General features: G+C 43.8%; 1 protein-coding gene across 12 annotated transcripts in view; it reads left to right on the top strand.

Annotated features, from left to right (window-relative positions):
• Positions 1 to 24,473, top strand: part of LOC112251651 (disks large homolog 1-like) — a 323,372-nt gene that overhangs the window by 11,628 nt on the left and 287,271 nt on the right. For all 12 annotated transcript variants that reach the window (XM_042322506.1, XM_042322507.1, XM_042322508.1 and 9 more), the window contains exon 3: positions 17,960 to 18,135. In XM_042322506.1, coding sequence (XP_042178440.1) covers positions 17,960 to 18,135 — 176 coding nt within the window. The remainder of the gene's footprint in view (positions 1 to 17,959; positions 18,136 to 24,473) is intronic.

Consider the following 24,473-nt stretch of genomic DNA (forward strand, 5'->3'; position numbering starts at 1 on the left):
TCTGTCTCTCTCTGTCTCTCTCTCCCCCTGTCTCTCTCTCTCTCCCTTTCTCCCAACCCCAGTGTTTTATTCTTTGATGAGTTCACACAGAATATTTCTTGACCCTTGCATGGTTACACAGGTTCAGGCATTATACACACATGACTGACTGCTGAATAATACACAGACATACAGTAATCTACTACACACACACACACCCGCACACACGCTTACACACACACACACGCGCTTACGCACACACGCTTACACACACACCCCCTCTGACCCTCTCTCGTTCACTCCTCCCTCCCTAGTTTTGGGTCCTGTTGGTTGCTGATGAAAAAGCAGAATTGGGCGGGAAGCAATCTGGTCTTTGTAAGATATGTATGATAAGAGTCAGGCGTGTAATCCTTCCACTGACATGATTACTCCGATGCTACTGCTGGTAATCCCTCCTGATTTACTTGCTGGTCAGAGAGCAGTCTTCAGAGGAGTGTGTGTGTGTCATTTTTCAAGATGTAGACTGGCAGCGTTATCCAACTCTTATTGGACCTGATCACAGTGCAGAAGTAGAGGATGCTGGTTTTAGTTGAATAGTAACCCAGGTCTGTTTTACTTGTACAAATATGAATGTGGCTACTGTACTACTACTACTGTACTCGATACACATTCAAAAACCTTTTTTACAGCTGCTTATATTGTTAGTGCAGCCGTATCTAACCACCTGGATAGAGATTGTGTGTGTTTGCTGAATTGTGTTTGAGAAGGGAGGATTACAGTTGAATCTGAATTGCATAGACACACCCAAGGTGATGAATTTCATTCATGGCATGCTTTGAAACCTGATAAAAAGTCTTAATTCGTTTCATCCTCCTCTACCCTTTCTCCTCCTCCTCTTCCTCCTCTTCCTCCTCCCCCTGTATGTCAGAGAGCTGTATAGAGCTCCACCCAGGACCCATTATGCCACACCAGGGTATCCTGCTCTAATTATTTCCTATAGCAGCCTATCCTATATATAGTGTCAGGCAGTCTTCAATGGTGCAAGGTGAATACAGCCAACTATTTTCAGTGTGTCTTTGGTCTAATAGAAACTGCGTCTTGATTTTGACGTTTTGGGTATTGGCAATTTAAAAACATTTTTTTTACATTTAAAAAACATTTAAAAACATATTTTTTTTAAAAACAACACTTTTATTTAACCAGGTAGGCTAGTTGAGAACAAGTTCTCATTTACAACTGCGACCTGGCTAAGATAAAGCATAGCAGTGCGACACAAACAACACAGAGTTACACATGGGATAAACCTAACGTACAGTCAATAACACAATAGAAAAAATCTATATATAGTGTGTGTAAATGTAGTAAGATTAGGGAGGTAAGGCAATAAATAGGCCATAGTGGCAAAATAATTAAAATTTTTAGCAATTAAACACTGTAGTGATAGGTGTGCAGATGATGTGCAAGTAGAGATACTGGGGTGCGAAAGAGGAAGAAGATAAATAACAATATGGGGATGAGGTAGTTGGGTGTGCTATTTACAGATGGGCTGTGTAAGGGTGCAATGATCGGTAAGCTGCTCTGACAGCTGATGCTTCAAGTTAGTGAGGGAGACATGTCTCCAGCATCAGTGATTTTTGCAATTCGTTCCAGTCACTGGCAGCAGAGGACTGGAAGGAAAGGCGACCAAAGGAGGAGTTGGCTTTGGGGATGACCAGTGAAATATACCTGCTGGAGTGCGTACTGCGGATGGGTGTTGCTATGGTGACCAGTGAGCTCAGATAAGGCGGGGTTTTACCTAGCAAATACTTATAGATGACCTGGAGCCAGTGGGTTTGGCGACGAATATGAAGCGAGGGTGGGTAGTGACCTCGGATACCCACCACTGCGACCTGTACTCTCTCGTTGGCTGGCCCTCGCTTCATATTCGTCGCCAAACCCACTGGCTCCAGGTCATCTATAAGACTCTGCTAGGTAAAGTCCCCCCTTATCTGAGCTCACTGGTCACCATAGCAACTGGTCACCATACTGAGCCATATTGGGCCTTGTGACAAAACGGATGGCACTGTGATAGACTATATCCAGTTTGCTGAGTAGAGTGTTGGAGGCTATTTAGTAAATGACATTGTCGAAGTCGAGGATCGGTAGGATAGTCAGTTTTACGAGGGTATGTTTGGCAGCATATTTGAAAGAGGCTTTGTTGCGAAATAGGAAGCCGATTCTAGATTTAATTTTGGATTGGAGATGTTTGATGTGAGTCTGGAAGGAGAGTTTACAGTCTAACCAGACACCTAGGTATTTGTAGTTGTCCACATACAGTGGGGCAAAAAAGTATTTAGTCAGCCACCAATTGTGCACCAATTGTGCAAGCTCTCCCACTTAAAAAGATGAGAGGCCTGTAATTTTCATCATAGGTACACTTCAACTATGACAGACAAAATGAGGAGAAAAAATCCAGAAAATCACATAGTAGGATTTTTTATGAATTTATTTGCAAATTATGGTGGAAAATAAGTATTTGGTCACCTACAAACAAGCAAGATTTCTGGCTCTCACAGATCTGTAACTTCTTCTTTAAGAGGCTCCTCTGTCCTTCACTCATTACCTGTATTAATGGTATCTGTTTGAACTTGTTATCAGTATAAAAGACACCTGTCCACAACCTCAAACAGTCACACTCCAAACTACACTATGGCCAAGACCAAAGAGCTGTCAAAGGACACCAGAAACAAAATTGTAGACCTGCACCAGGCTGGGAAGACTGAATCTGCAATAGGTAAGCAGCTTGGTTTGAAGAAATCAACTCTGGGAGCAATTATTAGGAAATGGAAGACATACAAGACCACTGATAATCTCCCTCGATCTGGGGCTCCACGCAAGATCTCACCCCGTGGGGTCAAAATGGTCACAAGAATGGTGAGCAAAAATCCCAGAACAACACGGGGGGACCTAGTGAATGACCTGCAGAGAGCTGGGACCAAAGTAACAAAGCCTACCATCAGCAAGGGCATTGAAGATGAATCGTGGATGGGTCTTTCAGCATGACAATGATCCCAAACACACCGCCCGGGCAACGAAGGAGTGGCTTCGTAAGAAGCATTTCATGGACCTGGAGTGGCCTAGCCAGTCTCCAGATCTCAACCCCATAGAAAATCTTTGGAGGGAGTTGAAAGTCCGTGTTGCCCAGCAACAGCCCCAAAACATCACTGCTCTTTTATTTTACTTACTGTTATTTAACTAGGCAAGTCAGTTAAGAACAAATTCTTATTTTCAATGACGGCCTAGGAACAGTGGGTTAACTGCCTGTTCAGGGGCAGAACGACAGATTTGTACCTTGTCAGCTCGGGTATTTGAACTTGCAACCTTCCAATTACTAGTCCAATGCTCTAACCACTACCTACCCTGCCGCTCTAGAGGAGATCTGCATGGAGGAATGAGCCAAAATACCAGCAACCGTGTGTGTGAACCTTGTGAAGACTTACAGAAAACGTTTGACCTCTGTCATTGCCAACAAAGGGTATATAACAAAGTATTGAGAAACTTTTGTTATTGACCAAATACTTATTTTCCACCATAATTTGCAAATAAATTCATTAAAAATCCTACAATGTGATTTTCAGGATTTTTTTCTCATTTTGTCTGTCATAGTTGAAGTGTACCTATGATGAAAATTACAGGCCTCTCTCAACTTTTTAAGTGGGAGAACTTGCACAATTGGTGCTGACTAAATACTTTTTTGCCCCACTGTATTCAAAGTCAGAACCGTCCAGAGAGAGTAGTGATGCTAGTCGGGCTTGCGGGTGTGGGCAGCGATCGGTTGAAGAGCATGCATTTAGTTTTACTTGCATTTAAGAGCAGTTGGAGTCCACGGAAGGAATGTTGTATGGCATTGAAGCTCGTCTGGAGATGTGTTAACAGTGTCCAAAGAAGGGCCAGAATTATACAGAATGGTGGAGTCTGCGTAGAGGTGGATCAGAGAATCACCAACAGCAAGAGCGACATCATTGATATAGACAGAGAATCGTCCGGAGTCGGCCCGAGAATTGAACCCTGTGGCACCCCCATTCTGGCAGAAGTCCGGACAACAGGCCCTCCGATTTGACACACTGAACTCTATCTGAGAAGTAGTTGGTGAACCAGGCGAGGCAGTCATTTGAGAAACCAAGGCGGTTGAGTCTGCCGATAAGAATGAGGTGATTGACAGAGTCAAGCCTTGGCCAGGTCGAGGAAGACTGCTGCACAGTACTGTCTTTTATCGATGGCGGTTATGATATCGTTTAGGACCTTGAGCGTGGCTGAGGTGCACCCATGACCAGCTTGGAAACCAGATTGCATAGCGGAGAAGGTACGGTGGGATTTGGAATGGTCAGTGGTCTGTTTATTAACTTGGCTTTCGAAGACCTTAGAGATGCAGGGTAGGATAGATATAGGTCTGTAACAGTTTGGGTCTAGAGTGTCTCCCCCTTTGAAGAGGGGGATGACCGCAGCAGCTTTCCAATCTTTAGGGATCTCAGACGATATGAAAGAGAGGTTGAACAGGCTAGTAATAGGGGTTGCAACAATTGTGGCAGATAATTTTAAAGAGGGTCCAGATTAGAGGTCAACCGATTATGATTTTTCAACGCCGATACCGATTACTGGAGGCCAAAAAAGCTGACACCGATTTAATCGGCCGACTTAAATTTTTTTTCGTAATAATTAAAAAAATGTATTTGTAATAATGACAATTACAACAATACTGAATGAACACTTATTTTAACTTAATATAATACATCAATAAAATCAATTTAGCCTCAAATAAATAATGAAACATGTTCAATTTGGTTTAAATAATGCAAGAACAAAGTGTTGGAGAAGAAAGTAAAAGTGCAATATGTGCCATGTAAGAAAGCTAACGTTTAAGTTCCTTGCTCAGAACATGAGAACAAATGAAAGCTGGTGGTTCCTTTTAACATGAGTCTTCAATATTCCCAGGTAAGTTTGAGGTTGTAGGAATTTTAGGACTATTTCTCTCTATACCATTTGTATTTCATGAACCTTTGACTATTGGATGTTCTTATAGGCACTTTAGTATTGCCAGTGTAAAAGTATAGCTTCCGTCCCTCTCCTCGCTCCTACCTGCGCTTGAACCAGGAACACATGCTGAGCAAGGGAAACAACCACTCCAAGGCTCAGAGTGAGTGACGTTAGAAACGCTATTAGAGCGCACCCCGCTAACTAGCTAGCCATTTCACATCACATCGTTACACCAGCCTAATCTCGGGGGTTGATAGGCTTGAAGTCATAAACAGCAGAGCTGCTGGCAAAACGCACGAAAGTGCTGTTTGAATGAATGCTTATGAGCCTGCTGGTGCCTACCACTGCTCAGTCAGACTGCTCTATCAAATCATAGACTTAATTATAACATTACACACAGAAATGCGAGCCTTAGGTCATTAATATGGTCGAATCCGGAAACTATCATCTTGAAAACAAGACGTTTATTCTTTCAGTGAAATACGGAACCGTTCCGTATTTTATCTAACGGGTGGCATCCATCAGTCTAAATATTCCTGTTACATTGCACAACCTTCAAAGTTATGTCATAATTACGTAAAATTCTGGCAAATTAGTTTGCAATTAGCCAGGCAGCCCAAACTGTTGCATATACCCTGACTCTGCGTGCAATGAACGCAAGAGAAGTGACACAATTTCACCTGCTTAATATTGCCTGCTAACCTGGATTTCTTTTAGCTAAATATGCAGGTTTTAAAGTATATATTTCTGTGTATTGATTTTAAGAAAGGCATTGATGTTTATGGTTAGGTACACGTTGGAGCAACGCCAGTCCTTTTTCGCGAATGCGCAGTGCATCGATTATATGCAACTTAGGACACACTAGATAAACTAGTAATATCATCAACCATGTGTAGTTATAACTAGTGATTATGATTGATTAAGTTTAATGCTAGCTAGCAACTTACCGTGGCTTCTTACTGCATTCGTGTAACAGGTGGGCTCCTCGTGAGGCAGGTGGTTAGAGCATTGGACTAGTTAACCGTTGGTTGCAAGATTGAATCCCTGAGCTGACAAGGTAAAAATCTGTCGTTCTGCACCTGAACAAGGCAGTTAGGCCGTCATTGAAAATAAGAATGTGTTCTTAACTGACTTGCCTCGTTAAATAAAGATGAAAAAACAACAAAAAACAATCGGCGTCCCAAAATTACCAATTGTTATGAAAACTTGAAATCGTCCCTAATTAATCGGCCAGTCGATTAATCGGTTGACCTCTAGTCCAGATTTTCTAGCCCAGCTGATTTGTACAGGTCCAGGTTTTGCAGCTCATTCAGAACATCAGCTATCTGGATTTGGGTGAAGTGGGGTGGGGGGGGGCCTTGGGAAGTTGCTATGGGGGGTGCAGAGCTGTTGGGTAGGGGTAGCCAGGTGGAAAGCATGGCCAGCCGTAGAAAAATGCTTATTTATATTCTCGATTATCGTAGATTTATCGTGGTGACCGTGTTACCTAGCCTCAGTGCAGTGGGCAGCTGGGAGGAGGTGCTCTTATTCTCCATGGACCTCAGTGGCTCAACTTTTTGCAGTTTGTGCTACAGGATGAGAATTTCTGTTTTAAAAAGCTAACCTTTGCTTTCTTAACTGACTGTGTATATTTGTTCCTAACTTCCCTGAAAAGTTGCATATCGCTGGGGCTATTCGATGCTAATGCAGAACGCCACAGGATGTTTTTGTGCTGGTCAAGGGCAGTCAGGTCTGGAGTGAACCAAGGGCTGTTCTTAGTTCTAAATATGTTTTGAGTGGGGCATGCTTATTTAAGATGGTGAGGAAGGCACTTTTAAAGAATAACCAGGCAACCTCTACTGACGGGATGAAATGTCAAACACTACGTTGTAAAGGGACTTACTATGTTGGGCCTGCTATAAGTAGCCTTATCCTGTGTGTGTGTGTGTGCTTTTCTCCTACCACCCAGTGCACTTTTCTTCTACCACCCACACACTCTTCTCTGGCCTCCAAGCTCAGGTATCTGGTAATGGTATGATAACTTGCTGACCTGCCTTCACAGGTCAGTCCCCTCTTAGCAGGTCAGAGTCAACATGCCTTGACCTGGTGCTCATGGGTTAGAGGTGAGAGGTCAGGGACCTTGACTAACTTTAACCCTGTGAAGGACTACATATGTAAAAGCTAGACTGACTGAGGAATACACTAGTTCTAAGCTGTAGTGCTGTACTTTCTCTCACATATGATGTAAGGTAAGTGGTTTACCATGAGGGTTCCCTCCAGTGTATTTCCTTCCTGTGGCAGGTTGCAACCTGAGACGGAGCGTAATAATCTTGGGCTCTCCCTTTTTAAGTGTTGTGTATCAGAGCCTCACCACCTTACCTGGTCTAGGCTCTGCCATGCCCTGCAAACAACCCTCCATTTACCTGGTCTAGGCTCTGCCATGCCCTGTAAACAACCCTCCATTTACCTGGTCTAGGCTCTGCCATGCCCTGTAAACAACCCTCCATTTACCTGGTCTAGGCTCTGCGTTGCCCTGCAAACAACCCTCCATTTACCTGGTCTAGGCTCTGCCATGCCCTGTAAACAACCCTCCATTTACCTGGTCTAGGCTCTGCCATGCCCTGTAAACAACCCTCCATTTACCTGGTCTAGGCTCTGCGGCCCTGTAAACAACCCTCCATTTACCTGGTCCTGGCTCTGCCATGCCCTGTAAACAACCCTCCATTTACCTGCCTCTGCCATGCCCTGTAAACAACCCTCCATTTACCTGGTCTAGGCTCTGCCAAACACTGGTCTAGGCTGCCCTGTAAACAACCCTCCATTTACCTGGTCTAGGCTCTGCCATGCCCTGTAAACAACCCTCCATTTACCTGGTCTAGGCTCTGCAAACAACCCTCCATTTACCTGGTCTAGGCTCTGCCATGCCCTGTAAACAACCCTCCATTTACCTGGCCTGCCCTGTAAACAACCCTCCATTTACCTGGCCTAGGCTCTGCGTTGCCCTGCATTTACCTGGTCTAGTCTCTGCCATGCCCTGGGTCTAGGCTCTGCGTTGCCCTGCAAACAACCCTCCATTTACCTGGTCTAGGCTCTGCGTTGCCCTGCAAACAACCCTCCATTTACCTGGTCTAGGCTCTGCGTTGCCCTGCAAACAACCCTCCATTTTGGCATCATAGTGACTGGAGGAAGGACAAGGCAGGGCAGCTGTGCCCTCTGCAGAACCATGCCTAACTCATGCCATGCCTAACTAATATCAAATTGTATTTGTCACATGTGCCGAATAAACAGGTGTAGTAGACCTTCTTACTTACAAGCCCTTAACCAACAATGCCATTTTAAGAAAATATTTACTAAATAAAGTAAAGAAATAATAAAAAGTAACAATATTGAGGCTATATACAGGGGGTACTGGTACCGAGTCAGTGTGGGGGTACAGGTTAGTCGAGGTAATTGAGGTAATATGTACATGTAGGTCGGGGGAAAGTGACTATGCATACATAATAAACAGCAAGTAGCAGCAGTGTAAATGAAAAAAAAGAATGGGAGCTGGGGTCAATGAAATAGTCCGGTGGCCATTTGATTAGCTGTTCATCAGTCTTATGGCTTGGGGGTAGAAGCTGTTAAAAGCCTCTAAAGGATCCACCCCCTTTCCCCCCAATTTTCGCCTAAAATGACATTCCCAAATCTAACTGCCTGTAGCTCAGGACCTGAAGCAAGGATATGCATGTTCTTGATATCATTTGAAAGGAAACACTTTGAAGTTTGTGGAAATGAATGTAGGAGAATATAACACATTAGATCTGGTAAAAGATAATACGAAGAAAAATCCAACTGTTTTCTTTGTATTTGTTTTGTACCATCTTTGAAATGCAAGAGAAAGACCCTAATGTATTATTCCAGCCCAGGCGCAATTTAGATTTTGGCCACTAGATGGCAGCAGTGTATGTGCAATGTTTTAGACTGATCCAATGAACCATTGCATGTCTGTTCAAAATGTTGTATCAAGACTGCCCAAATGTGCCTAATTGGTTTATTAATAACTTTTCAAGTTCATAACTGTGCACTCTCCTCAAACAATAGCATGGTATTCTTTCACTGTAATAACTACTGTATATTGGACAGTGCTGTTAGATTAACAGGAATTTAAGCTTTCTGCCAACATCCGACATGTCTATGTCCTGGGAAATGTTCTTGTTACATACAGCCTCATGCTAATCACATTAGCTCAACCGTCCCGAGGGTGGGACACCGATCTGTAGAGATCCTTAAGAGGTTTAAGAAGCCTTTTGGACCTAGACTTGCACTCCGGTACCGTTTGCCGTGCAGAAGTAGAGAGAACAGTCTATGACAATGGGGGCTGGAGTCTTTGGCAATTTTTAGGGCCTTCCTCTGACACCGCCTGGTATATTTTTTAAAATTTAATTTGACCTTTATTTAACTAGGCAAGTCAGTTAAGAACAAATTCTTATTTTCAATGACGGCCTAGGAACAGTGGGTTAACTGCCTGCTCAGGGGCAGAACGACAGATTTGTACCAGATTTGTACCAGATTTGTACCAGATTTGTCAGCTCGGGGGTTTGAACTTGCAGTTACTAGTACAACGCTCTAACCACTAGGCTACCCTGCCGTATAGAGGTCCTGGATGGAAGGAAGCGTAGCCCCAGTGATGTTCTGGGCTGTACGCACTACCCTCTGTAGCACCTTGCATTTGCCATACCAGGCGGTGATGCAGCCATGCTCTTGATGGTGTAGCTGTATTACCTTTTGAGGATCTGAGGACCCATGCCAAATCTTTTCAGTCTCCTGAGGGGGAATAGGCATTGTCGTGCCCTCTTCACAACTGTCTTGGTGTGTTTGAACCATGATAGTTTGTTGATGTGGACACCAAGGAACTTCAAGCTCTCAACCTGCTCCACTACAGCCCAGTCAATGAGAATGGGGGTGTGCTTGGTCCTCCTTTTCCTGTTGTCCACGAACATCTCCTTTGTCTTGATCACGTTGATGGAGAGGTTGTTGTCCTGGCACCACAATGCCAGGTCTCTGACCTCCTCCCTATAGGTGGTCTCATTGTCGGGGACCAGGCCTACCACAGTTGTTGTCTGCAGACTTAATGATAGTGTCGGAGTCATGCTTGGCCACTCAGTCGGGGGTGAACAGGGAGTACAGGAGGGGACTAAGCACGCACCCCGAGGGCCCATGTGTTGAGGATGAGGTTGCCAGATGTGTTGTTACCTACGCTTACCACCTGGGGGCGGCCCGTCAGGAAGCTCAGGATCCAGTTGCAGAGGGAGATGTTTAGTTCCAGGGTCCTTAGCTTAGTGCACTCAAAGCTCTTCACTATGGTGTTGAACGCTGAGCTGTAGTCAATGAACAGCATTCTCACATAGGTGTTCCTTTTTGTCCAAGTGGGAAAGGGCATTATGGAGTGCAATAGAGATTGTCATCTGTTGGGGCGGTATGTGAATTGGAGTGGGTCTAGGGTTTCTGTGATGATGGTGTTGATGTACACTACAAATTCAGGTAAACGATCATCCATGTCGGCATTGAATGCTCCACCATGACATTTGTTTGTATTCTCAAAACGTTTGTAGCCAACATCTGCAGACTTGACTAAAAATTGTTTCTGATATGCCTGTTTGTATTTAGTTCCCACAAAATGCAAGATAATGAGGAAAACGTGTTCCTTTTAATCTGAGATCTGCTTCTTCTTTTCCTTTTTACGAGATATTTTTAAGCTTAGTCAGCATGAGGATGTTATTTTTCTCTTCTTCTCCTGTTCAAGTGGTGTGAAGTTCTGTAGCCTGACCTCACAGTGACTTCCTCTACATTGGCATGGCAACACAGAACTTCTGTATAATCATTAATCAGTTACACCAACCCAGTACCATACGCTAGTGTAGTCGCTGGTGATTCGGTTCTGAATCCCTACCAGTCCTGTTTGCACGTCTGTAAAACTGACACATGTACCGTGTTTACCGAGCAGTTAGCCAAGCTAAGCTCCCTAGTGAAAGGCCTAACATAGCCAAGCTAAGCTCCCTAGTGAAAAGCCAAGCTAAGCTCCCTAGTGAAAAGCCAAGCTAAGCTCCCTAGTGAAAAGCCAAGCTAAGCTCCCTAGTGAAAGGCCAAGCTAAGCTCCCTAGTGAAAGGCCAAGCTAAGCTCCCTAGTGAAAGGCCAAGCTAAGCTCCCTAGTGAAAGGCCAAGCTAAGCTCCCTAGTGAAAGGCCAAGCTAAGCTCCCTAGTGAAAGGCCAAGCTAAGCTCCCTAGTGAAAGGCCAAGCTAAGCTCCCTAGTGAAAGGCCAAGCTAAGCTCCCTAGTGAAAGGCCAAGCTAAGCTCCCTAGTGAAAGGCCAAGCTAAGCTCCCTAGTGAAAGGCCAAGCTAAGCTCCCTAGTGAAAGGCCAAGCTAAGCTCCTAGTGAAAGGCCAAGCTAAGCCCTAGTGAAAGGCCAAGCTAAGCTCCCTAGTGAAAGGCCAAGCTAAGCTCCCTAGTGAAAGGCCAAGCTAAGCTCCCTAGTGAAAGGCCAAGCTAAGCTCCCTAGTGAAAGGCCAAGCTGAGCTCCCTAGTGAAAGGCCAAAGCTAAGCTCCCTAGTGAAAGGCCAAAGCTAAGCTCCCTAGTGAAAGGCCAAAGCTAAGCTCCCTAGTGAAAGGCCAAAGCTAAGCTCCCTAGTGAAAGGCCAAAGCTAAGCTCCCTAGTGAAAGGCCAAAGCTAAGCTCCCTAGTGAAAGGCCAAAGCTAAGCTCCCTAGTGAAAGGCCAAAGCTAAGCTCCCTAGTGAAAGGCCAAAGCTAAGCTCCCTAGTGAAAGGCCAAGCTAAGCTCCCTAGTGAAAGGCCAAGCTAAGCTCCTAGTGAAAGGCCAAGCTAAGCTCCCTAGTGAAAGGCCAAGCTAAGCTCCCTAGTGAAAGGCCAAGCTAAGCTCCCTAGTGAAAGGCCAAGCTAAGCTCCCTAGTGAAAGGCCAAGCTAAGCTCCCAAGTGAAAGGCCAAGCTAAGCTCCCTAGTGAAAGGCCAAGCTAAGCTCCCCCTAGTGAAAGGCCAAGCTAAGCTCCCTAGTGAAAGGCCAAGCTAAGCTCCCTAGTGAAAGGCCAAAGCTAAGCTCCCTAGTGAAAGGCCAAAGCTAAGCTCCCTAGTGAAAGGCCAAAGCTAAGCTCCCTAGTGAAAGGCCAAAGCTAAGCTCCCTAGTGAAAGGCCAAAGCTAAGCTCCCTAGTGAAAGGCCAAAGCTAAGCTCCCTAGTGAAAGGCCAAAGCTAAGCTCCCTAGTGAAAGGCCAAAGCTAAGCTCCCTAGTGAAAGGCCAAAGCTAAGCTCCCTAGTGAAAGGCCAAAGCTAAGCTCCCTAGTGAAAGGCCAAAGCTAAGCTCCCTAGTGAAAGGCCAAGCTAAGCTCCCTAGTGAAAGGCCAAACATAGCCAAGTCGTGTGAGTGAAGGGCTGAAATGGGTAGTGTGCACACGATGTGAGAGCTAGTTGTCACTTAGTTTGTTTCAGTGAAGGATCAGATCCAGATAAGATCTACAGTTCAATCACAGAATGGAAACCATAAAGAATAAAATCTATGTTTGAACTAGATATGAACCTACATTGATAACCAATATTCAATAAATAGGATGGGGGGAAAAAAATAATATTATGCATAAACTTCGGACAACGAACACAACTGCATTTTATTGACAGCAATTTGAACGCACAGAAATAAAGTGACGAGATCCTGAGGCCCATTGTGAGGCCTCAGGATCTGATAGAGTTCAGTGTGTCAAATCGGAGGGCCTGTTGCCTGGACCTCTGGCAGTCTCTACGGGTGTGCCACAGGGTTCAATTCTCGAGCCGACTCTCTTTTCTGTATACATCAATGATGTTGCTCTTGCTGCTGGTGATTCTCTGATCCACCTCTATGCAGACGACACTATTCTGTATACTTCTGGCCCCTCCTTGGACACTGTGTTAACTAACCTCCAGACGAGCTTCAATGCCATACAGCTCTCCTTCCGTGGCCTCCAACTGCTCTTAAACGCAAGTAAAACTAAATGCATGCTATTCAATCGATCGCTGCCCGCACCTGCTCGCCCGTCCAGCATCACTACTCTGGTAGGCTCTGACTTAAAATGCGTGGACAACTACAAATACCTGGGTGTCTGGTTAGACTGTAAACTCTCCTTCCAGACTCACATTAAGCATCTCCAATCCAAGATTAAATCTAGAATCGGCTTCCTATATCGCAACAAAGCATCCTTCACTCATGCTGCCAAACATACCCTCGTAAAACTGACCATCCTACCGATCCTCGACTTCGGTGATGTCATCTGTAAAATAGCCTCCAACACTCTACTCAACAAACTGGATGCAGTCTATCACAGTGCCATCCGTTTTGTCACCAAAGCCTCACACTACCCACCACTGCCTCCTGTACGCTCTCGTTGGTTGGCCCTTGCTTCATACTCGTCGCCAAACCCACTGGCTACAGGTTATCTACAAGTCTCTGCTAGGTAAAGCCCAGTCTTATCTCAGCTCACTGGTCACCATAGCAGCACCCACTCGTAGCACGCGCTCCAGCAGGTATATCTCACTGGTCACCCCCAAAGCCAATTCCTCCTTTGGTCGTCTTTCCTTCCAGTTCTCTGCTGCCCATGACTGGAACGAATTGCAAAAATCTCTGAAGCTGGAGACTCACATCTCCCTCACTAGCTTTAAGCACCAGCTGTCAGAGAAGTTCACAGATCACCGCACCTGTACTTAGCCTATCTCATCCCCATACTGGTATTTATTTATTTTGCTCCTTTGCACCCCAGTATCTCTACCTGCACATTCATCTTCTGCCGATCTACCATTCCAGTGTTTAATTGCTATATTGTAATTACTTCGCCACCATGGCCTATTTATTTCCTTAACTTACCTCATTTGCACTCTCTGTATATAGACTTTTTGTTTTCTTTTGTTCTACTGTATTATTGACTGTATGTTTTGTTTATTCCATGTGTAACTCTGTGTTGTTGTATGTGTCGAATTGCTACGCTTTATCTTGGCCAGGTCACAGTTGCAAATGAGAACTTGTTCTCAACTAGCCTACCTGGTTAAATAAAGGTGAAATAAAATTTAAAAATCTGTATTCCCAGTCATGTGAAATCCATAGATTAGGGCCTAATGAATTTATTTAAATTGACTTATTTCCTCATATGAACTGTAACTCAGTAAAATATTAGAAATGGTTGCATTTTGAGTCAATTCTCTATGGGATTTTACATGTACTTGTTAGCATTGCTAACCTTCGGATTACAGAGTATCAGTGGGGTTTGTATACAGCACCCCTTGTGTTCAGTGCCGGTACTACCAAATATCCCAATATGGCACAAGGTCAGTATGAAGGTTCACCAGTCTGGATACCGCATAAGCTTACTGAGTTCTCATAAATTGTTATGCAAAAGAGCAATTGTCCATGAAATATGGTTCAAATGTTGATTTCTTACATTGTGAAAATAATGACACATGACAATGGCCCCAAATGATCAGAGAGGGGCGGCAGGTAACCTAGTGGTTAGAGCGTTGGACTAGTAACCAAAAGGTTGCAAGATCAAATCCCCGAGCTGGCAAGGTAAAAATCTGTCGTTCTGCCCCTGAACAAGGCAGTTATTGACTGTATGTTTGTTCTTAACTGACTTGCCTAGTTAAAGGTTAAATAATATATATATTTTTTTTTAATAAAGGGTGCCTACTTTGAAGAATCTCAAATATAAAATGTACACTATCGTTCAAAAGTTAGGGGTCACTTAAAATGGTCTTTTTTTAAATGTAATTTTTTTTTAAAGAAAAGCACTTTTGTTCATTGAATAACATCAAATAGATCAGAAATACAGTGTAGGCATTGTTAATATTGTAAATGACTATTGTAGCTGGAAACGGCTGATTTAAAAAAAAAATATATATATATTTATTTATATCTATTTGAAATATATATATATATATTTTTTTAATGGAATATCTACATAGGCGTACAGAGGCCCATTATCGGCAAGTCCTGTGTTCCAATGGCGCGTTGTGTTAGCTAATCCAAGTTTATCATTTTAAAAGGCTAATTGATCATTAGAAATCCCTTTTGCAATTATGTTAGCACAGCTGAAAACTGTTGTGCTGATTAAAGAAGCAATAAAACTGTCCTTCTTTAGACTAGTTGAGTATCTGGAGCATCAGCATTTGTGCGTTCGATTTACAGGCTCAAAATGGCCAGAAATGAAGTCCTTTCTTCTGAAACTCGTCAGTCTATTCTTGTTCAAAGAAATGATGGCTATTCCATGCGAGAAATTGCCAAGAAACTGAAGATCTCGTACAATGCTGTGTACTACTCCCTTCACAGAACAGCGCAAACTGGCTCTAACCAGAATAGAAAGAGGAGTGGGAGGCCCCGGTGCACAACTGACCAAGAGGATAAGTACATTAGAGTGCCTAGTTTGAGAAACAGACGCCTCACAAGTATTCAACTGGCAGCTTCATTAAACAGTACCCACAAAACGGCAGTCTCAATGTCAACAGTGAAGAGGTGACTCTTGGATGCTGGTCTTCTAGGCAGAGTACCTCTGTCCAGTGTCTGTTTTCTTTTGCCCATCTTAATCTTTTCTTTTTATTGTCCACTCTGAGATATGGCTTTTTCTTTGCAACTCTGCCTAGAAGGCCAGCATCCCGGAGTCACCTCTTCACTGCAATATAGAACATAGTCAAAATAAAGAAAAACCCTTGAATGAGTAGGTGTGTCCAAACTTTTGGCCACATTCTTTTTACGATTTAGTTTTTGCCATGTAACTCATGGGTTCAAGTCATAGGTCTATTTGAAATCTCTTAGCTGTTATGTCCTTAAAGTTAAGGTCATATTGAATGGGAATGAAGGTCATATTGAATGGGAATGAAGAGCATAAACATCTGACACAGCTCACAGGGATAGCTAGGCTTGGCCTTTACACTACTGGTTCTCTGAACTAGTGTCATCAGCCCTTACTCATGTGACATGCTACTGTACATAGCTCAGATACATCATATGCCTGACTAGGACTGTTACTCTATACGTACGTACGTGTGTGTGTGTGTGTGTGTGTGTGTGTGTGTGTGTGTGTGGGGGTACTACTACAAATGGTTAATTATTATTATGACAGACTGATTATTTCACTTATAATTTCACTGTATCGCAATTCCAGTGGGTCAGAAAGTTGACTGTGCCTTTTAAACAGCTTGAAAAATTCCAGAAGCTTTAGAAGCTTCTGATAGGCTAATTGACATAATTTGAGTCAATTGGAGGTGTACCTGTGGATGTATTTCAAGGCCTACCTTCAACCTCAGTGCCTCTTTGCTTGACATCATGGGAAAATCAAAATAAATCAGCTAAGACCTCAGGAAAAAAAATTGCAGGATGAAGTCTGGTTCATCCTTGGGAGCAATTTCCAAACGCCTGAAGGTATCACGTTCATCTGTACAACCGTACGCAAGTATAAACACCATGGGGCCGCGCAGTCATCATACCGCTCAGGAAGGAGACTCGTTCTGTCTCCTAGAGATGAACGTACTTTGGTGCAAAAAGTCAGGAATTGTGAAAAACTGATTTTAAATGTATTTGGCTAAGGTGTATGTAAACTTGCTAACATGCTGAGACACACTGAAATACACTTACTTACAGTTGAAGTCGGAAGTTTACATAAACCTTAGCCAAATACATTTAAACTAAGTTTTTCACAATTCCTGACATTTAATCCCAGTAAAAATTCCCTGTCTTAGGTCATTTAGGATCACCACTTTATTTTAAGAATGTGAAATGTCAGAATAATAGTAGAGAGAATGATTTATTTCACCTTTTTATTTCTTTCATCACATTCCCAGTGGGTCAGAAGTTTACATACACTCAATTAGTATTTGGTAGCATTACCTTTAAATTGTTTAACTTGGGGTCAAACGTTTCGGGTAGCCTTCCAAAAGCTTCCCACAATACACCTCCTGACAGAGCTGGTGTAACTGAGTCAGGTTTGTAGGCCTCTTTGCTCACACATGCTTTTTCAGTTCTGCCCACAAATTTTCTATAGGATTGAGGTCAGTGCTTTGTGATGGCCACTCCAATACCTTGACTTTGTCGTCCTTATGCCATTTTGCCTCAACTTTGGAGGTGTGCTTGGGGTCATTGTCCATTTGGAAGACCCATTTGCAACCAAGCTTTTAACTTCCTGACTGATGTCCTGAGATGTTGCTTCAATATATCCTCATAATTATGTTTCCTCATGATGCCATCTATTTTGTGAAGTGCACCAGTCCCTCCTGCAGCAAAGCACCCCCACAACATGATGCTGCCACCCCCGTTCTTCACGGTTGGAATGGTGTTCTTTGGCTTGCAAGACTCCCCTTTTTCCCTCCAAACATAATGGTGGTCATTATGGCCAAACAGTTCTATTTTTGTTTCATCAGACCAGAGGACATTTCTCCCAAAATTACGATCTTTGTCCCCATGTGCAGTTCCAAACCGTAGTCTGGCTTTTCTATGGTGGTTTTGGATCTGGGGCTTCTTCCTGGCTGAGCGGCCCGTCAGGTTATGTTGATATAGGACTGTGGATATAGATACTTTTGTACCTGTTTCCTCCAGCATCTTCACAAGGTCCTTTGCTGTTGTTCTGGGATTGATTTGCACTTTTGATTTCCATTTTCTGGAATTTTCTAAGCTGTATAAAGGCACAGTCAAATTAGTGTATGTAAACTTCTGACTCACTGGAATTGTGATACAGTGAAATAATTGTTGGGAAAATTACTTGTCATGCACAAAGTAGATGTCCTAACCGACTTGCCAAAACTATAGTTTGTTTGAGCGGTGTGAAAAACGAGTTTTAATGTCTCCAACCTTAGTGTATGTAAATGCTGAAACCAGAGACATAACATGCCCGTTGAAAATATTCTGATTTGTGTTTTTCCAAGAAACACAAAATCCAGTGCTAACAGATTCCCCACTCTCCATTTCCTCTTTCTCCTCCCTACTCCTCCAGATATCCAGGAGTTTTATGAAGTGACCTTACAGGAAGGCCAGACATCTGTAGAGCCAGTCAAGCCTGCAGAGCCCCCAGCTCCCCCTGTCACCCTGTGGGACTTCTCCAGCCTTCCCTCCCCCTCTACAGCTGTCACCTCTGACACCCTGCCCAGCAGCCTTACGTCCAGCATAGAGGTAAGCAAACTTTATAGCACTGTGATAAGCACTTATTTGCACCTTGTTTGGTAAAAGCCCTGTTTATATTTTGCCCAAATCTGGCAACCCACTCCACTAGAACGGATGTGATATAACGCCAGACTGCTGCTCACTGTTCCTATAGGCTTGCTGTGGCAACTGGCAACCCGCTCACTGTTCCCATGCTCTCTGTTTCTGGCTGTGTGCCCAGTCACCATACATTGCACTTTGCGTGTTTAGGCTTAGGTTTTAGTCTTGAGTGTGTGTGTGTGTGTGAGAAAATGCTGATTCTCCTGTATAATTAATGTACACCACAGTAGTGTGGCTTCAGTACTGCTGGCTGTCTTTGAGATGAGATGATGTGGAGCATACGCCCCTCCTGGTCCTCTGCCCCCTCCTGGTCCTCTGCCCCCTCCTGGTCCTCTGCCCCCTCCTGGTCCTCTGCCCCCTCCTGGTCCTCCGTCTACTACACCCATACTGTGGTTCTACCATAGAAATGGAATCCATAGAAAGGCCTTGGAACCTCTAACCTTGTCAATGTGACTGGCAAACTCATGGATACCCTCCCAATGGCTGCCTGTCCACTAGGCCTGACCTCGTTTAGTCAGCAGGTGGATCGTTTGATCATTGGCTGTTGATCGACAGGGTTTTATTTTTTTTATCAAGCGGTCACAAGTATTATATATTTATTTTTTATGGCACATGAGACGGCTGTCTGATTCCCGCCTGTCGGAGTGGACTAATCCGTTGCTGCGGCGGGGATGGTACAGTCCATCACTCTTAAGACAGGCTTCGGCAACGTAAGGCCCACTCCACTAGAACGGGGATGGTACAGTCCATCACTCTAAGACAGGCTTCGGCAACGTAAGGCCCACTCCACTAGAACGAGGTATTTGCCTTGGTGTGCCCCCCAAAAAGTATAAAAATAAGTGAAATTGTATTTGTTTTTCGAGAAATGGCTACTGCTTTGGACTGTGAGAGTATTCCACAGCCTACAGTATGTGAAGAATAATGTGTCTTGGGTATAATTTGAAATGTTGATTCAATAAGGAGTGTGTGACTAAAATGGCCAAGGCACATCTCTCTTTGATTGTTAGGGTCTATCACTTCCCCATTACTTATATCACCAGCAGTATGTTTACCGTCCATTCCCATCATTTCTTATCTACACTGTCTGTTTGGTTACGTTCATTTCTGTTAATGCATTCAATATATCATTATTACAATTGTTTACCGTTCTCATTGTCCGTGTGAACACTTTGGTTGAGCTCACTATGCTACATTTGTGAGAAACAAGTTTTTTGGTTCATTATATTTTACGAGTTTTGTCAATTTATTAATTGTCTGATAGTCTTTCTGATTGTCTCACCGCCACTAATGAGCTGTGAAGCTTCTGAGTAATTTTTTATTCACCTCAAATAGCAAGTAAACAAAGTCTGTTTTTACATCCATTGAGAATGACAATAGTTCCCTCAATATATCTGAAACATCTTTCCAGCTCTCTCCCTTTCAATAACCACCGAGCCTCGACGAGAAAAATGTAATGCTCTGATCCAGTGGAAACGTCATAAAATACCTGATTACTTCTTATCCCTTGCGCAAATAAAGGGGCGGCAGGGTAGCCTAGTGGTTAGAGCGTTGGACTAGTAACTGGAAGGTTGCAAGTTCAAAACCCTCGAGCTGACAAGGTACAAATCTGTCGTTCTGCCCCTGAACAGGCAGTTAACCCACTGTTCCCAGGCCGTCATTGAAAATAAGAATTTGTTCTTAATTGACTTGCCTGGTTAAATAAAGGTAAAATAAAAAAAAGCTGTGTCTGTCAGGAGCTCACTGGTGCTGGAAACCAAAAACTGAGGGCCCAGAATAATGAATACAATGTTGCAAGTTTGCTAGTGTGAGCTGTGGGCTGGACCCAGTTGATAGTTGACTTAATACAATGTTGCAAGTTCATTGCAGACAGGCGGAGTAGGAAGATTAATGCAATGAAAAGAACATGACAAACAAACCTCCATGTGTAGCCAGTGTGATTTGTAGGATATTTTATTTTTATCTGTATATTTTCTACCTGCAATGTTTTTATTTATTGGCTTTATGTAGGCTATTTTTTTTAACCTAGTTGGCAATGGGACATCAATACGTTATTATTTAAATTAAGCTGTTCCACTAAAATATGCATATGAAAAGCATAACTGGCATGTAGATCTGTAGAAATAGGAAGGTAAATTGGCACTTCACATGAAAACGGTTGCCGACCCCTGGTGTAGCCTATTACAGGCTACTTCAGGAGCATAATGGCTGAATCTGTGAAGAGGAGGGTTGGGTCGGGAACAGTTTTTCAAATTTATATATATTTTTCTCCTTTCTGGTTATCTAGATCTCTGGCTCCCTCTTGAGTCATTTTTGTACCATAATTACGACGATCAAACGGTGTGCTTAAAGAATCAGACAAGCTCAGTGCATATAGTTGATTTTATTCAAACGCGTGTCTATATATGGAAAAATCATTGTTTTAAAAATGTCAACCAATTGATGGGTTGAAAGAACAAGACAATTCTCGGTCGACCAAGAGGTGACATTGTTGAGGCCTGTTCTATGGATTCTATTTCTATGGTTTCTACCATACAGCATTCCTGTCCTGTCTCTGTAGGTCTCTCTGTCAATCATACCAAACTATCTGTGAAAGAGATATAGGACGCTTCCTTCTGAGAGGTGTCCTGTCCTCCCGTTATCTCATCTTGAATTCTCAGGAAGTGTTACCTTTGTCCTTAATAATGAACCTTTTTTGTATTGAGAGAGATAAAATGGGGGGGGTTATAGCCATAGGTATAGCACCCTGATATTAGACTTCGTGTGGCATCACAATAGTGAGGCACAACTATTAAGCCGCTTGGAAGAAATGTCATTGTGTGTTCATGCCTGATATCAAACAGTCAGTTTGTTCTGTGTTGCTGCTTTTGTATTCATTGATATTTTATTTTAGCTGTATATATGCTGGAGCCTTCAAGGTACTGAGTCTGAAAGTGATTTGCAGTCAGCTTGGTAATAATCCATATTCTCATATTTGATATTGCAATGTCCCTGTTTAATTGTTCAAGCAGTGGGTAATATTTCTCTGTAAGACCTTCTTTTAGATAAAGTTTAAGTTACGTTTTAAAGGATATCTTCATGGCAACGTCTTTGTTGAAATGAATTGATTGTCTCTCTCTCCCCTCCTCCCTGTCAATAACCTGGCCTTGGTAGGACTCTCCCCTCCTAACAGAAATACTCCTTGTGCTAGGAAAATCTTTTTCTGCCGAGTTCAGGCACGTAAGTACTCTGTTTAGACGAGGTGTGTTCTGTTCTGTCACTCCATGCCTATCTACAGGTCAATCAGAAACTATTCAGACCCCTTCCCTTTTTCCACATCCACAGAATGATTCTAAAATTGAATAAATGTTTAAAAAAATCCACATCACACTACCCCATAATGACAAAGCAAAAATATATATATTTTTTTAATGTTTGCAAATGTATTAAAATAACAAAACAGATATACCTTATTTATGTATGTATTCAGACCCTTTGCTACGAGACTCGAAATTGATCTCAGGTGCATCCTGTTTCCATTGATCACCCTTGAGTGTCTCTACAACTTTATTGGAGTCCCACCTGTGGTAAATTCAATTGATTGGACATGATTTGGAAAGGCACACACCTGTCTATATGTCCCACAGTTGATGACAGTGCATGTCAGAGCAAAAACCAAGCCATGAGGTTGAAGGAATTGTCTGTAGAGCTCTGAGACAGGATTGTGTCAAGGCACAGATCTGGGGAAGGGTACCAAAACATTTCTGCAGCATTGAACGTCCCCAAGAACACAGTGGCCACCATCATTCTTAAATTGAAGTTCAAGACTTCCTAGAGCTGGCAGCCCGGCCAAACTGAGTAAATGGGGGAGAAGGGCCTTGACCAGGGAGGTGACCAAGAACCCGATGGTCACTCTGACAGAGCTCCAGAGTTCCACTGTGGAGATGGGTGTCCTTCTGGAATGTTCTCCCATCTCGGCAGCACTCCACCAATCAAGCCTTTATGGTAGAGTGGCCAGGCGGAAGCCACTCCTCAGTAAAAGGCACATGACAGCCTGCTATGAGTTTCCCAAAAAGCACCTAAAATTCTCGGGTCTGATGGAACCAAGATTGAACTCTTTGGCCTGAATGCCAAGCGTCACATCTGAAGGAAACATCTGGAGGAAACCTGACACCATCCCTATGGTGGTGCATAGTGGTGGCAGCATCATGCTGTGGGGATGTTGTTCAGGGGAGGGGACTGGGAGACTAGTCAGGATCGAGGCAAAGATGAACAGAACAAAGTATAGAGATCCTTGATGAAAACCTGCTCCAGAGCGCACAGGACCTCCGACTGGGGTGAAGGTTCTCGTTCCAGGACAATGACCCTAAGCACACAGCCAAGACAATGCAGGAGTGGCTTCGGGACAAGTCTCTGAATGTCCTTGAGTTGCCCAGCCAGAGCCTGGACTTGAACCCGATCGAACATCTCTAGAGAGACCTGAAAATAGCTGTGCAGTGTTGCTCTCCATCCAACCTGACAGAGCCCGAGAGGAGCGTTACATACACAGAGAGGTTAAAGAGGTTGGAGCAGGAGACTGTTATATACACAGAGAGGTTGGAGCAGGAGTCTTGTAGCGTCATACCCAAAAATACTTGAGGCTGTAATCACTGCCAACGGTGCAGTGAAATGTCTAAAAAAACTGTTTTTGCTTTGTCATTATGGGGTATTGTGTGTAGATTGATGAGAGGGGCAAAACGGATACATTTTATAATAAGGCTGTAACGTAAGGAAAATATGGAAAAAGTCAAGGGGTCTGAATACTTTCCGAACTCACTGTATCTGCCTCATGGCATGATGTCATCCAGTCTCTCACCGGGCTCTGATTTCTGGTAGATTCCATATACTCCTGGTACCATTTCACTCCTGGTCTCGGTCCCCGAAATGTCATTGTCCCATTCGTCCACTCTTACCTAGGCCTACACCAGACTTTGTGCCTCTGATAACTGGACATTTTGTTAAATGTGTCATTACTTATCACATCTCTTACTTGTAGTTAAGAAGAAGGGGTCGCCACACTTGCTGCAAATGAGTTCTGCTTTTCTATCATCTATCAGTGTTAGTCAGTTTTTGTCCCCGTTTTCTTTCTGCGGCTGTTGTGTTAGCGTTGCTAGTGAGGGAGAGTGGAGGGAGCCAGTGAGGAGTCTGTCCACTCTGGGCTTAGCGTTGCTAGTGAGGGAGAGTGGAGGGAGCCAGTGAGGAGTCTGTCCACTCTGGGCTTAGCGTTGCTAGTGAGGGAGAGTGGAGGGAGCCAGTGAGGAGTCTGTCCACTCTGGGCTTAGCGTTGCTAGTGAGGGAGAGTGGAGGGAGCCAGTGAGGAGTCTGTCCACTCTGGGCTTAGCGTTGCTAGTGAGGGAGAGTGGAGGGAGCCAGTCAGGAGTCTGTCCACTCTGGGCTTAGCGTTGCTAGTGAGGGAGAGTGGAGGGTGCCAGTGAGGAGTCTGTCTACTCTGGGCTGTGCCTTTAGGGAAGTCATTTGACGGCTTCATGCTCCACAGAACACCATCTGAGATCCAGACTGTTGGAATATTCATATGTTTAGACCTCCTTGAAGGTCACTGGGTCTCTAATATTTACCTGCTGACATCCTCTTGTTTTTTATTTTAATATTGAGGTCTGGGAGCTTTCCATACGTTTAGTTGATAGATGACGTGTATATAGAGAATATTGTGTTTCACAGAATATTACATTGGAAATTAGCAACATCGCAAATGTGTGATTTTGAGTGAGTTTCATTGTAATCGATTCAATTGAGGGGTGATTTTTCTTCCAACTCGATAGGTTATTAAAGCTGCCCGTTATGACGAAAGCATTCCTTGATTAGCACAGTTTTAGACCAGCAGCAGCCTAGAGAGTTTTCATCTAAATAATGAGACTGTAGGGGTTAAGAATACACCAGCGCTCTACACATCATCCTACACTACTGTGGGGTTCTGTAGCCCACATGGCTCTGACTACCTGCGCTGAAATGATGTGCGGGTGGAAGCGCAATGCTCCTGTGAACGCGCCAGCCTATCGTGCGCGTTCGTAGCCACTTGAGCGCCTATTATCAGTGGAAGCGAATGGAGCATCCTCTTTTATCCACTCATGCCCGCCCCTCCGTTAACCTGCGAAACAAAGGACGCTGACCTCACCATGGAAGGACTTTTGACTCACCGAGGCGGTGTGTGCTGTGCCGACTACACGCGGTAGTTGTGTGGTCGTAAGGAGCTCGTGGTGGATCATTATGAGATG

This window comes from Oncorhynchus tshawytscha, linkage group LG05, assembly GCF_018296145.1.
Source record: "Oncorhynchus tshawytscha isolate Ot180627B linkage group LG05, Otsh_v2.0, whole genome shotgun sequence".
Lineage (NCBI taxonomy): Eukaryota > Metazoa > Chordata > Actinopteri > Salmoniformes > Salmonidae > Oncorhynchus > Oncorhynchus tshawytscha.